At 36.3% G+C, this 14,656-nt stretch overlaps 1 protein-coding gene across 7 annotated transcripts in view; it reads right to left on the reverse strand.

Annotated features, from left to right (window-relative positions):
- Window positions 1-14,656, reverse strand: part of DNAJC24 (DnaJ heat shock protein family (Hsp40) member C24) — a 69,832-nt gene that overhangs the window by 13,173 nt on the left and 42,003 nt on the right. For 5 of the 7 annotated variants that reach the window (XR_010406916.1, XM_064576718.1, XM_064576717.1 and 2 more), the window contains exons 3-4: window positions 11,607-11,745; window positions 653-721 (exon numbers count right to left, since the gene is read on the reverse strand). Coding sequence is in view for 6 of the 7 variants with exons in the window: in XM_064576718.1 (XP_064432788.1) it covers window positions 653-721; window positions 11,607-11,745 (208 nt within the window). In the remaining variant the exon portion in view is untranslated. The remainder of the gene's footprint in view (window positions 1-652; window positions 722-11,606; window positions 11,746-14,656) is intronic. The other 2 variants (XM_064576719.1, XM_045893979.3) reach the window with 1 other exon arrangement.

The following is a 14,656-nucleotide window of genomic DNA, read 5'->3' on the forward strand; positions in this document are numbered from 1 at the left end:
AGCGCAGAGTCCGCTTGTCCCTTTCCCTCCACGTGTACTCTCTTTCTCTAAAATAAAACTTAAAAAAATAAAATAAAATAAAAAATAAGATAAAATAAAATTCTAGGTATAGAAGAGGGAAAAAGATAAGACGTCATGGTAGGTAAAAGGGAGTGACAGATTTTTCTTTTCACCTGACATAAAATCAAAAGTAAAAACCAAGCTCCAAGCAGAAGAGTATAATATTAAAAGCCCTGCCCTGATAGTTTATGATTCCATGTAAAGAAATAAAAATAAACAAAAATTTTAATAGGAATTCATCTCATATGTCAACAGAGGAAGGATGGAAAAAATTATCTTCTTTAACTTTACTTTCCCTATTACACAGATGGAAAGTAAATCAAAACCCAAGTAATTTAAAAAAGAAAACCTTATGAAACCTTCTATACCTAACATCTAATTAGACTAGAAAAATAACTAGAAATGAGTCATATGGGGGACATCAATAATTGAAGTTTAGAATGAAAAATATTCCTAAAACCACCCACATATATATATTTAGAAAGCCAAGCTATTACTATTTTTTTAGATTTCCAAATATCCTATGAGTTTTTCTTCTCAAAGAAAATCCGTAATATTTTTCTTTACTATAGTCAAGAGAAAAAATCCCAACCTTCATTCCAATACATTTCTTCAAGATATACTTGAGCATCTACTGGTCCCATATTTCTTAGATCCTCTTCTGTAAAATATAAAATGCGACATTTATTCAGCACTTAACCATAACCATGAAGAATGCTGAAAAGACAACTACAGCCTGGTGACTACAGCTGTAATTTATTTACCATTTAAAAACTTAGTCTATTACTTCTGACAGCAGTTTTAAGGCTACATGACTTGGGGTCCACTTCTTATGAACTTCAACAGTCAAAATCTATCCTATTTTCCACAAATATGCAACATACAAAAGCCATGGAGTTGATTTTGGTGATTCCTTGTGATTAGTAACCCCTATTTTTGTGAGAGATAGGGAATTTTTTTTTTGTCAAACTATACCTGTAACTAAGGAAGGAAGCATGTAGTTGCGCAAAAATAACTGTTTCTGAACCTTAGCTGTAGTATTTTACCAGCTTTCTAACCTTAGAAATATACCTTAGATATACTGAGCTATCTCTTATCTACTTCAGAGGGGTTGTTAATGGACTGAATTGTGTCCCCCCAAAATTCATACATTGAAGTATTTAGAGATAAGACTTTTAGGAGGTAACAAAGGTAAAATAAGACCATAAGAGTGGGGTCTTAATCTGATAGATCAGTGGCCTTATAAGAAGAGGAAGAGAGAGGGTCTCTCTCCATGCACAGGCACCGAGGAAAGTATCAAAGACACAGCAAGAAAGAGGCCATTTACAGCCAGTAAGAGAGCCCTCACCAGGAGCCATATTGACTGGCAGCTTGATCTGGAATTCCAGCCTCTAGAACTATGAGAAATAAATTTCTGTTGTTTAAGCCACCCAGCCTATGGAATTTGCTTATGACAGTCAGAGCAGACTAATACCAGTGTGTTGTTCTAATCAAATGAGATCAGTCTACAAGTACTTTAAAGAAAAAAGCTCTAACCAAATGTAAGAGGCTATTAGTCATCTGATTTTTAATTGCTTGCAACAGAGAAATAGGTAACTTTAGACTTACTTTAAAAGGTTTCAATAACCATACAATACAACTGTATTGTGTTGATGTTCTATTGCTATTTCCTACGCCAAAGTTTTCCCTGCAGGTGGAAGGTTCAAAGAAGCCTGACATTCTACCTAAATTTAGTAAGTGTGTAGTTTAGGTAGTAGAAGCATGTACTCTTGCTTAAAACAAGTATACTTTGGGACAAAGACAGCAACTAACAGATGAGCACTTGTCTTTGTTTTTAAAGGCATGTTATACTTCATGTATGCTTGTATTATTCTTCTAGAAGTCGATGCTTAAAAGAAACTACTAAAATCCACCCTTCACCCCAATGAAATTTTCTTTAGCTGTCTCACTAGTCTCTTGTTCACTTGCTGAGAATGCTTTCCTTTGTTCCGTTGTGTGAATGCCTACAATTTAATTATATTTAATAACTGCCTGTTCAAAATTTATTGGTGAGTTACACAATTTTAAAATAGATGAAAAAATTATACAATATTTTGAACTCATTGTGGTTTTCTATTAAGTATGTCAAATATTATATCACTTCATATTTACTGGGTACCAACAATCTATTAAACGGACCCTAAAATCCAAAGACTAAAGACCCTGCCCAGTGGTCGGGGGGAGTTCCTCCATCTCTGTGCCCACTAAATAGCTTATACGGACTGTATCAGTATGTGAGGTAATCTCTGAACAAAACAATTCCCACATTCTATATAAAGCACACTTGGTTATAGGTTATTCAGTATTTTAGTTTTTTAAAAATTCTCCCTAAAAGTCCCATACAGAGAAAAAAAAATCTTAATCATATGTTTCAATTGCTTAGAATAACTAAGGTAAGTCTGCTTGAATGGGGAAATGAAACACTTTTAGATTAAGGAATGGGGGTAACTGGCACTTAACAGACTGTAGTTAGAGGAAAAACAGATGTAAATAATTTACAATCAAGCCAGCTATACTCCAGGGTATCTGATCGATATCTTCAGTAATTCTGAAATCAATTAAAGCAAATCAGACAAGGCAGAGATAATGACAAGAGGAATAAGCCTTAATCTAACCTATCTTGCACACCTGCAATACAGCAATTACACAAAAAGACAACCCATTCATATATATCCATTATGCTATTTTTATTTGAAAATAATAAATGAAAAATAACTGGCAGAGATAACTGCCAAGGAAGTCAGCATACTGCCGTGCCTCTCCACGAGGAAGCTGTTATGCTCAGCTAGTTGCTGTTTCACATGGAGCACCTCTCTATTATTCTATTTCCTCAAAAAACGGGCCTTTACATCTTACTTTTTTTCTTTCTATACAGTAACTTTAAAGTAGCAAGCTATTTCTTAGTTGACAGGTCAACTTACATGGTATCTTTTAATAAGAGGGAAAACAGAACGCAAAAGTGGTTAATACTTTGCCCAAGGTCAGAGTTAAAAGAAGTATATTAAAAAATATTCTCATGTTCTGTGGCTGTCTAAATATCTATTTGATCTGATCATTCAATATTATGTGGACACAGTCCAAGTTTGGGGGATTCTGGTTTTAAAAGTCCTATCTGACACAAGAGAGAACATACTATATGATTCCCTGTTATATAAAATATAACAGGCAAAACTACCCTGAGTTGTTGCATGACACTGTGGTGTTGGGTGTGAGGGAAACTGGTGACTACCCGGAGGCACAGGGGGCCTTCTGGGTGCTGGTTAGATGGGTATGTTTATTGTGAAAATCCATCAAGCTGGATACTTAGGATTGGTGCACTATTCTGCATGTATGATACATTTCAACAAAAAAGTTTTAAAGGTAGTGTGCTAAGACTCCAAGAGCTACCCTTTTTAATAGAAATAAGGAAACAAAAGTTAGGGAAAAGTTAAAAGCCTAAGAAAGTGTGTATTCCTTGAAAAGACGGTAATCTAACAACTTGTGAAAAAGGCTGGGGGTGATTAACTCAGGGAAAATTGGATCCCTGGAGAACTGTATAATGAGCAGAAGGGGTACACATACAAGTAAAAGGTGAATCTAAATGTAGGGGGTGGGGAGGTGACCCCGATCCTTTGTTGAGAGGCAGGTGTCCAGGGAATGGGGCAACAGCAACTTCCACCCTAACTACGATTACAAGGAAGAAGCACAAACAAATCAATGTTTTTTTTTTTCTTTTTTAAACAATGATCTCTGCTTGTCCACCATTGTCGTTATAATTAGAAAACTTAATTCTTCCCTAGCCTGTAAAGTAACTCACAGGAACCCTGTAATTAGCTTTGATAATTGTCTTCTAATCAGGCATGGCATCTGCAAAGTAGGTAAGTTCCTTTTCTTTTGAGTATTACATATTATAAATATTTTTGCTCATTACAATGAAATATTTCAATAGGTATCTGAAAATGTAAATCCTATCTCAAAGTTTTCCTGTTAACATGACACTACTAAAAATATTGAGAAAACATAAACTGACTTCGCGATTTAATTAAAGGAATAGGTACAAGATTTAAATCTGGAATCTTAGCTCCAGAATGGTAATAACTTAAAAACAAACAAACCCAGCCATTTGGAAAGAAAATGCAATGCGTGGCATTTGGGTACTCTATCTTAAGTCCAATTACACTACATGATTCCTAATTCTTTTGAAGTAAATGGGCTCAGCTTTTCTAAGGTATGTAGGTCCGTTCACATCCTGTGCTGTATCCAAAGCTTAGCCAAATATGGAGACAAGAAAAAGATCCAAATTTACTTACATATAGAAAGCAATGCATTATGAAGAGAGATTCCTGTGGAATATAATGATAAAATCAAATAATTTATGTGGTTACTTGGAAAAGAATCTTTCAACCTTCAGAAGTACAGGCCCTTCTGACCTTGTGTTCTATTGGATTTGTCTGACAACAAGAGGTGAAAGAATTCTGTGGCTCCTTTGTCTCAACGGTGGGATCTAAGAAAACACTGGCAGGACTCATCAGAGAGGTTTATGAGCCTGCAATTCAAAGAGATTAAAAGGAAAATCTAGGGAGATTCTTTCACACTGAAGAATAACATTAAATAACTATTAGCAGCTTGGTTCAGTAAAGCTTACTAGAGCTCTCGCTGGGTCATTCACAACTTTCTAAAAGAGGAAAGGTTTTTTTCAGCTCCATTTGGGAATCAATAAATATTTCTTACTTCTTACAAGACAATGGAATTCCAGCCTTTTAAAACTTCCTCGTAATGATAGTAAAATTTCTAAAACAACTTTTTGCTGCCTAAATAATTACACTTCCTAATCCCAGGAAACCTTTTCTAACTGTAGCTACAATTCAAATAAATAAGTAAAAATAAATAACAGCAACAAAAAGCTACGGTGGAGAGGAATTTAACTTCATTATGGCTGAGATATCAAAAGTCTCATTCAACCCAATACTGGCCAAAAGATCTAGTCCATCTGCAGTTCAGTCCCTACTATTCATGTGTAGCAATGTCGTAACTTACTCGAGCGATCAAGTCCCCAGGATGCTCTCATTTAGCAAGTAGTCTATTGTATTTATTTTTATGCCTTTTAAAATAAAGTTTATTTCACACTTAACGGAAGTCATCTGTGTGTAAAAAGCAAACAGTAGTGTTTTTGTTTAGGTCTAACTTAGTATCTTGCTGTTTTAAAACCAAGTAATTAATTTTACACAATCATCTCATTCTTAAAAATCATTTCACTAGACATAATTAAATTTTTCATATAGGAACTAACTTGAAGGAAATCAGTTTCCTTATCCTTAACACTCTCTGTTCTTGGAACAGTCTCTACCTTGGTAAGAGATTCAGAATCAGACAACATTTAACATGAAACCTGCTCATTAAATCAGAAAGCTCTATAATCCTTTCCCAGGTGAAATTAAAGAGCCACAATTGCAAGGCTTTCCATAGCAAGGAAAAATCACAAACCTGGAGTTTAATTATGGACTTGGAAGAACTGTGGGGCTTTTATAAACTGAGCGTACATGCAGTGCTCATAAAAGACACCAAATGAAACCCGGACCCTGAATTTCACGTTTCACTACACAACAGGTAACACAGCGGCAGAGGTTGGCCCGGCCTCTCGTTCTGACCCTCAAATATAACTCACTCCTGCCCACCTGGAACTAAAATTAGGAGGTTGTACACATCTATTCGAAACTTGACAGCACAGCACAATATGATTGAAAGTCAGAGAATGGCTTTGAACTCCCCCTCTATCAATTACTAGTCATGTGACCTTAGTCAAATTACTTAACCCCTCGGAATCTCAGATTCTTTCTCTGCAAAGCAGATATTAATATCTCCCTTAAGAAGCTGTTAAACAATGATTGAAAGACAATTACCACAGATACAGTGCTCAATAAACGGCAGCTATTTTAACTGCTTTCTCATAATGTTTGTGTTGACCTGTTCATAGCAAACCGTAAGAAAATGACTAAACACCAATCCGTTATGAGAGGGGAAAGCCTCAGGTACCACAGTGTAGGGAGGCAGCAACTCTTGACCTTGTCTGGATCTGTGACAGTGTTAAGAAGTTTGATGTACTTTGCTATTGTCAGTCCCATTAAAATCTACCTGTTATTACCAAAGCCACAGTCCATCTGAAGTATCAAACAAACCCAAAAGATAGGAACCACAGAGAAAAAATTCAAAATTATTAATTTGTAGATTAGATTCAGAGATTAGAAATGATGGTAGGTTTGAGTGTCAGGGGAAGCTTTCTTTGGGAGTTGGGTGGATAGGAGGACTTGAGTTCAAACTTGAACAAAAAATAAACTGACGAATCAGAATGGGAGGGTAATCTGAGTCATGACAAACAGCACAGGCATATGTGTTTGGGAGCCCCTAGATGAACCAGGGTAGAAGATTCACATCGGGCTTGTGACTGGAGGTAAGTCTGGAAAAAGTAACTAGAAACAAACTTCAAAGTTTCTGTCCCATTTAAATTCTACATGAATGGGTAAATGTGTTGGGGAGAGGGTGGTTATAAAAGTTCTTAGAGGAGTGAGAATAAAGCTAGACCAATGAAAATGTAAACGACTGTAGGAGAAGGCCAATTAGCAGCTATGGGTATGTGTAATACTCTGGGTCCAGCCTACTAGCCTACCATGATAGCTGTGAGAATAAAAAGATCACACAGAAAAAAAAAAAAAAAAAAGAAATGTCAACACTCATTTCTAATTCACTGGTTGTACATTGAGCAAAGTAGAAGTAATCAGAATGTAATATGAAATGAAGGTTTCAAGTCTGAGGGAAAAAACAAGCAATGAGAAATGTAACCCCGTTTTGGGTTAAGACTCAATGATTTCAATTGGTCAAGTACCCAAGTAGAAATTGGGAGAGACGTTAAAGTGGGAGACACAAACTTCCTTAAATCTTCCATTTTCACTAGTATTAAATCAGAGCTCCCAACTGTGTCCAAGTATGCCAGAATTATAACTGTAATCTTGCCCATAGGTTTCTATAACATTCTTTGAAACTAGCCAAATTTGTATTCAAAACCACTGAGAAAAGAATTACATTCTCACTGCAAAACAGATATTTGCATTCAAGTAAAAGTAAAAGATAACATGAGAAGGCACCTCCTTGTGACAAATAAGATGGAGCGGGAGGACCCTCACAGAAAGTTTTCTCTATACTTTCTTCTCCCTCTGAAGAAAATGCCAGTCCCTAACTGTCTAGATAGATTTTCTGCATCATTTCACATACGTACTTTTCCCAGAAACAGTCACCAAAAAAAACATGCCCCCTGATGCTTATCTTCAAGTTTTACCTGAAGCACATTTTTACAGCCAATTTTCAAATTCCTAAAATCAAATGGAAATACTGATATGATCATAGATGGAAACTCTAATCTGACTAATACAAGTATTTTGTAAGGGTCAGTTTTAGCACATAATCTACACAAGTATCTACTGGCCTTACGTCATTCTTCTTAAGTTAACTCAGATTCACATTATCTACATTTAAAAGTATTATTTCCCTTCTTACAGAGTTAATCAGTCTTTAGCATTAACTTGCTTTTCAGGAAGGATTCTTATTTGGGCTTAAGAAATTACATGTTGACACATTAACGTTGGTGGGGTTTTTAAAAATATGTTCGTATTTGGCCCACAATTTATTTGCTTATCTCCCATTCTCAAATACTTATCCTAATAAAAGGGACAAGGTAAACTGTATAACACAACACCAGAAATGACCTTTTGTATCTAGCTAAGGGAGAGTAGCTGATTAGCTTTGAGTAAAGACACACTGACTTTACAATGTCTGGCCCAATCTCCTGAGCCAGGCTATTTTGGGTATCCAAGTACTTGTCTGACTGTGTAAGGTGAAGACTCCACATTACTAACATAATTCACTAATAGAAAACCAAGATACATCTTAATATAAAATAATATACCACCAAGGATTCCAAACACAATCCACTTATTTTTTAAAAAAATTATTTAATCTGACTGACTTCATTTGAAGGTTTGTTTCACTTCAGGTCAGAGCCACTGAGACATTGGAGATCTGTGTGACTGTCATATTACAAAGCAACTGAATCATGATCCCTATTATTTTCCCATGATATACTTCTGATGTGTTTTTATGTGCTTAATATATGAGAAAACTCCCCATATGTTTCTAAGGGCACCAAAATCTAGTCAACAGGTATCATTCATTTAAACATTTTATAAATCCAGAAAAGATTTTCCAAAGTGCTCATCTGGTTGTCTGAAATGCAAAGCCTTATCTACAATAACTACATGCCTTTCAAGGGAACATGGGAAACAAGCCTTTGAAACATCCTTAGTTTCTAACATCCTTAGAAACAAGAAGGTAAATATGCCAACTGGAACTAATTGATTAAATTCACTAGTTAACACTGCTTTCAAAATGCATAATATCTGGGAACTGAATATTACTCATCCTTTTTTAGATTTGCTTTTCTTCAGTCTGGCCGACATTGCCCTCAAAATATCAACTAAGAAGAGATACGTGGAAATGGGGAAGAAAAAATATATGTACTTTACTGGGGTTATCTACCCTAGACTTTTTTTTTATTAGAACTCATTTGATATCTTTTGTGAAGCAAAAAATATGGATGTCAAGGGCCCCTTTAAATGATCTTTTAGGGAAATAAATGGTTGTGGGCAATATTGATGAGGGTTTCCTTACAATAGAGCACCAACTTTGAGCTGTGAAATATGAGAAAGCATTCAACATATAAATAAAACATCTCTTGCCTCCTTCCTAAGTATGACAGAGCTCAAATTTATTTTATACTCCAAATTAATGGAAGGCAGGAAACAAACATATTTAAAGCACACCCTATGAAAAAAAAGTTCTACAGTGAACTATCACCACATGCAAAAAGAGTTCTGTATAACAAAGCTATTTCCATGTCCCCAGGGGGTGACCCAGAAAAAAGGAGTGCTTTGACCTGGTTATAACAAATTCTCTCTCTCTTGGTAACCTATCCTGGTCTTTAACAAATTATCACTCTCAAAGGTTTTCCTTCTATCAAATCCAAATCCTCACTGTTAGAAGTTCAAGTTCATTTCCTTCTTTTGAGGAGCCAATTACTGAAGATGCGTCAAGAAGGAAAAATTAATGTCAGCATTCAAAAGAAATAACCATATGAAACTAGGTTTATTACGAGATTTTTTAAAAATAGCTCTAGTACAAAAGGCTTAAAAAACAGCAAATTATATTTGGATAAGAGACTTCTTATCTAAACAGTAATCCAATCTCAATTTAAAACTGAAGTAAAGTATTCTCACCATTTGGAGCTGCTGGTAATGAAGGAAATACTTCGTACTTAGGTCTGACATATTAAAAGGTCATGAAAAGCTGTATTTCCACTGTCCTCCTAGAATCTGCCCGAAAAACTTGCAAAGCAAACTGAACATTATGTAATTCCAAGCAGATCTGCCTATTTATCCATATCATGAATCAGGCCCAACTCTCACTGTATTCAGTTTGTCTAAATGTTGTTGTGGCCCCCATCAATGACCTACAAGAGTCCCCGTGACCCTGTAGGCTGCAGTTACCTCCATTAAAACCTTCAAACCAACGACTCAAAGCTCAAAAGAAATCCACTTTTACAAGTACTTCCCAAAGGCAATGAGAAAGGCTTGAAGCTGTTGATTATTTGTTCTTACAACATTTTTTAAACTTTCCTTCCTGCAATTCTGTTGCTCACTTTTAACCCTGTTTCCTATTTCTCTCCATTTCTCGTCTACCAACACCCTAATCCCTAGCAAGAGAGATTAGTTTTTTATTCCCGATCTCTCCCTGCTTCTTTTCTCTTTCGGTAGTGGGCTTCTAGTCAGTTTTACTGACAAGTTTAAAGGTACACAGGCTGTGGAGTGGCAAAAATGCAGAGCGACAGGGAAAGTATGTTCCTTACCCCCTTGACGTAGTTTTGTGAATTATTCTTCTCTTAAGCAAACTGGTACCCACAAAGTAACGACTGGTAAAGATGGGCAAAAACACTTGGTAACTTCTCACACACGACACATTCATATATATTAGCTTCAGCACTTTCACAGAAATCCTATCATGTGAACCGAGGTTAAAAAGATAGATCTATGAATAGAATTCATCCACAAATGGAACCGCTTGTACATTCTTTTGCCAGAAGTAAAACATATTTACAAAAGAAATACAACATTTGCAAGATACTTATATATGCACCAAATAGATAAGACCCAATATTCAAGCCATATTTGAAAATTAATCCAAATTCATTGCAAAGATACACTCATCAGTTTCTTAATATTTTTTAAAAAGCTCATCAGTCTTAAAAAAGTAGAAGGGTTAGAGCTGATTAGTATGATGAAAGTCACTATTAAATTCTCCAGTATATAAACAAATAGCTCATGAAGTCTTTATACCCAAAGAAATCACACACTGCCTGTAAGTAATATCTAATTTTATCAGTACAATTCCCTCTGAAAATAAACATGGGTATTCCATACATATCATTGGCTTTATCCTGTAATGCTGTGTTTTAGAAGTAAGCCTCGTTTCTCAAATCAAATTTTCATAACCTTAGTAGTAGGGGCCTTAAAATCATTTTGTTAGGTTTGACAGTGTGCCAGTGTAGGGCATGGGAGGGGACTCAATCATCAGCTACAGAGACAGTGAGCTTTTATCAACACATTCGAGTCAATGCTGAGCCTGGTGCGCTACTGCAGAGCAATTGAGTGTTTTCCCCACAGGCTGTAACTGATTATTGACTCCCCCCCATTAGCATGCAGGGTGCATACTGAAGGTTCAGATAGAAGACTGAGGGACTCCTATCCCAAGGCCAGTGCTGAAAGACAGCCTATCACTTTGTGTAACTGCGGTCTATGTGTGACAAACCTGACCTACATTTTTCCCTTTCTTTCTCACAAGAGCTTGTCACTGTTTTAAGAAGCTATTTTCTAAAACACATAAAAGAAATGACTTTTAAAACTGCTTAGGAAAGGTGCATTCCTAAAATACCATTTATAGCAATCTTATAAAGAATAGTTTATTCAGGAGACAATCATGAAACCTAGCCTAAAACAAGCCTGAAAGACAGCAGAGTGCTTTATGATGTTATCCCCTATCACACCCTCCTTTTGATGGTCATTTATATAGTACTCATTGTTAAAAATGCTACAATTAAAATTTGAATCAGTACATAATTAAATTTAACAATAAGAAGTTATGAAACATATTAATTAGAAATGTGTAATTAAACATTTTTCATTAGTTAGAAAAAGTAGCTTTCATGGCTTCCAAGAAGCCACATCCTAGTAGTTTTGTTAACTTCTCAATGGATACACAATAATCACCGCTAAGAGAAAGACCTCGTTAAAACAGTGATGGAGCGGGAGAGCAAAGAAGGCTGTAACAACTTGGTACGAAGGCTGCAAAATGCTCCCCAGGAAAGGCTGCAGACTGTGCTTCGAAGAGTTGCCAGCGTATTGTGGCTCCTCGCCCCAAGTACCCACCATGCCGCTGCAGGTCATACTCTTTTTTTGTCTCTTCATTCCCTAGAATTTTCCATGCCTGATCAATTTCGATGAACTTCTGTATACATTCCTCCACTGTTCCTGCTGGCACATCTGCACTTTGTTTATCTGGATGATACTGCCAATCAAAAATAAAGGGGGTGGTGAATAGAGGGGGTTGATGGGGTAGGTTAAAAACAAAAACAAAACAAAACAAAAAACCCAAAACTTGTAAATCTAAGTTTTAGTTAAGAAAGAAGGTGATGAGAAGATGAAAACTAAGATGCCAAGGCAATGAGACAACTGTGTTGGGCACAGGAGACAAGTGCCAGGTTAATTAGACCACTGGAGTATCTCTATAAATCCACCAGTGACATGATCTGTCACAACATGCAAAGACAGCATTTTCTGGATAATTTGCTGATGGAATCACTGGTCTCATGGACAATTTACCTAGAGAGGATAACTAACACAAACAGAAATAGGTACGAGCAGACGAGCAGGACATGACAAAGAAAGGGCACAAACTATGCAGAGTATGAAGCTTTCCTTATATAAGGTGCTTAGCTGTAAAAACCATCACAAATGAACTATACTAGCTTTTTCTTAAGAAAGCAGATTATACAATCATACTTGAAAATAAATACCTTTCATCTTCCAGCTCAGCCCTGAAGATTTTAAAGTTACAAATCCCAAACATAAATTTTTGTTGAAAAATAGTTATTCTAGGGCAGATTGGTAAGAAACACTGTTTTTGTTTTAAAGATTTATTTCAGAGAGAGAGAGCATGTGTGTGCATGCACACGCACACACATACACACACACACACGAGAAGGGGGAGAGCCAGAGGCAGAGGGAGAGGGAGAGAGAACCTTAAGCAGACTCCGGGCCCAGCACAGAACCCCACATGGGGCTCGATCTCAAGACCCTGAGATCATGACCTGAGCCAAAACCAAGAGTGAGACGCTCAACCAAATGAGCCACCCAGGCGCCCTGGTAAGCAACAACTTTAAAGAACTCAACAAAACATTTGGATATAAGTTAATTCATTAGTAAATCTTTCTCACTTGTGTTTTCCAAATCTAAGAAATTTTAAAAAATGTTTTCAATATGCAGTAGTTTGTTTAAAGTATTTGGTCAAGGGGCGCCTGGGTGGCTCAGTAGTTAAGCATCTGCCTTCGGCTCAGGTCATGATCCCAGGGTCCTGGGATCGAGTCCCACACCGGGCTCCCTGCTCCGCGGGAAGCCTGCTTCTCCCTCTCCCACTCCCCCTGCTTGTGTTCCCTCTCTCGCTAGGTCTCTGTCAAATAAATAAATAAAATCTTTAAAAATAAATAAAGTATTTGGTCAAAACGAGAACATTTTATACCAATTCGATTCTCAAATGCTAATGTAAATGTGGCTTACTAGATATCTCACTTATATTATCTCCTTTTTCCCCTATATTCTCCGTGGTTCTTCCTTCTCTTTTTATTTCTTGGTTCTGAAAGAGTCAATGTCATTTGCATTTCAGCAGTCTTTCAACAAATAAGCGAGAAAAGGTTATCTAAATGTAGAGACATTTCACTTAAATAATGTAGGGATCATAGTAGCAGATACTCAAATGTGTCATTTTTTCACTCTCAAGTAAACAAGGAACCACTTGATAGTATTCAACTAGAATTTGCCACCAGTAATTACTCTGAATGCTTTATCAAATATGTTACAGAACATACCTAGTTTAAAAAGTTACCTTACGAATTTCTTTTGAACTAGTAGACTAGTTTTCCTCCTTTAGTGCTTGTCCTTTTTCTTCAAAGTTTTTATAATAAAACAGGCAAAAAAAAAAAAACCCACCATTTTTACATTTCATGACATTAATATGGTTTGCTCACATACTCATCAATTAATAATGGCATAACCACTTAAATTCTTTCACTGACTATTTTACAGACATTAAAAGAACACAAAAAATTGAAAAGTGCAACGTCATGTATTATCCAAGTTGCTAAGGCCAAAGTCACTCAGTGAATTGTGGCAAGTAACACAAAGTAAAGTGACTTCAATCCTCAATCCAGAATTCAGAAAACATGTAAATTTTTTTTTTTTAAAGATTTTATTTATTTATTTGACAGAGAGAGAAATAGCGAGAGCAGGAACACAAGCAGGGGGAGTGGGAGAGGGAGAAGCAGGCTTCCCGCAGAGCAGGGAGCCCGATGTGGGACTCGATCCCAGGACCCTGGGATCATGACCTGAGCCGAAGGCAGACGCTTAACGACTGAGCCACCCAGGCGCCCAAATATGTAAATTTTTAATCATAATGTAGACTACTGGTTTTGACAGTGAATTTGTTTTCATGCTGAACTTCTTCACACTGCTGATGATTCTTGCTAGCAGAGCAAAAGCTACTGTGTTATCTGGTTGCACAGAAGAACATCATGCATGCTGAGAGAAAGATTATAGGGCAAACAAAGAGAATTAGGCTTCCATTTTCCCTCTAGCGAACTATTTCTCTTCCAATGCAAATTTAACAGTTATCAACATTTAAATATTTAAGCAAATTAATATAATGACTGAAGAAAAGAAAGGGAAACTAAGTCTTTACTATTTCATCTTTTTATGGTCATGATTTATCAAATGATGCTCATAAAAGTCATTCCCATACCGAGGTCTAGGCAGTCCCTACATTTGGGTTAATATTTAAGTAACATCCCCACACCAAAAAAGAGTTTGCTACATTAAAGTTCTCTAGCTGACCTATTCTTCTAACACTATGTGAAGAAGATTTCTGTAATAAGCCTTTCCAAGAAAGCCCTACAAAATCAAGAATTAGTTTGTGGCCACCCAAAACTAAAAGCTATCACTAAATTTTACTGAGTCATAGATCAGTTCTACGACAGTCCAAGCATAATTCCATTTCTTACTAACTTGTTATTTTCCTGACTGCTATTTTAAATAAGCAACTCACTATCTGAGGCTTTTAGGTCTAATCTGTTGTGCTATTATTAGAATGCAATAAATTTTATTCTATGATACAGAGTCCAATTAAGAAATGGCAGTTATTAGCAAGA

The sequence above is a fragment of the Mirounga angustirostris genome, unplaced genomic scaffold (genome assembly GCF_029215605.1).
Source record: "Mirounga angustirostris isolate CCGP_5_RB_7025 unplaced genomic scaffold, mMirAng1.0.hap1 SCAF_13, whole genome shotgun sequence".
Classification (NCBI taxonomy): domain Eukaryota; kingdom Metazoa; phylum Chordata; class Mammalia; order Carnivora; family Phocidae; genus Mirounga; species Mirounga angustirostris.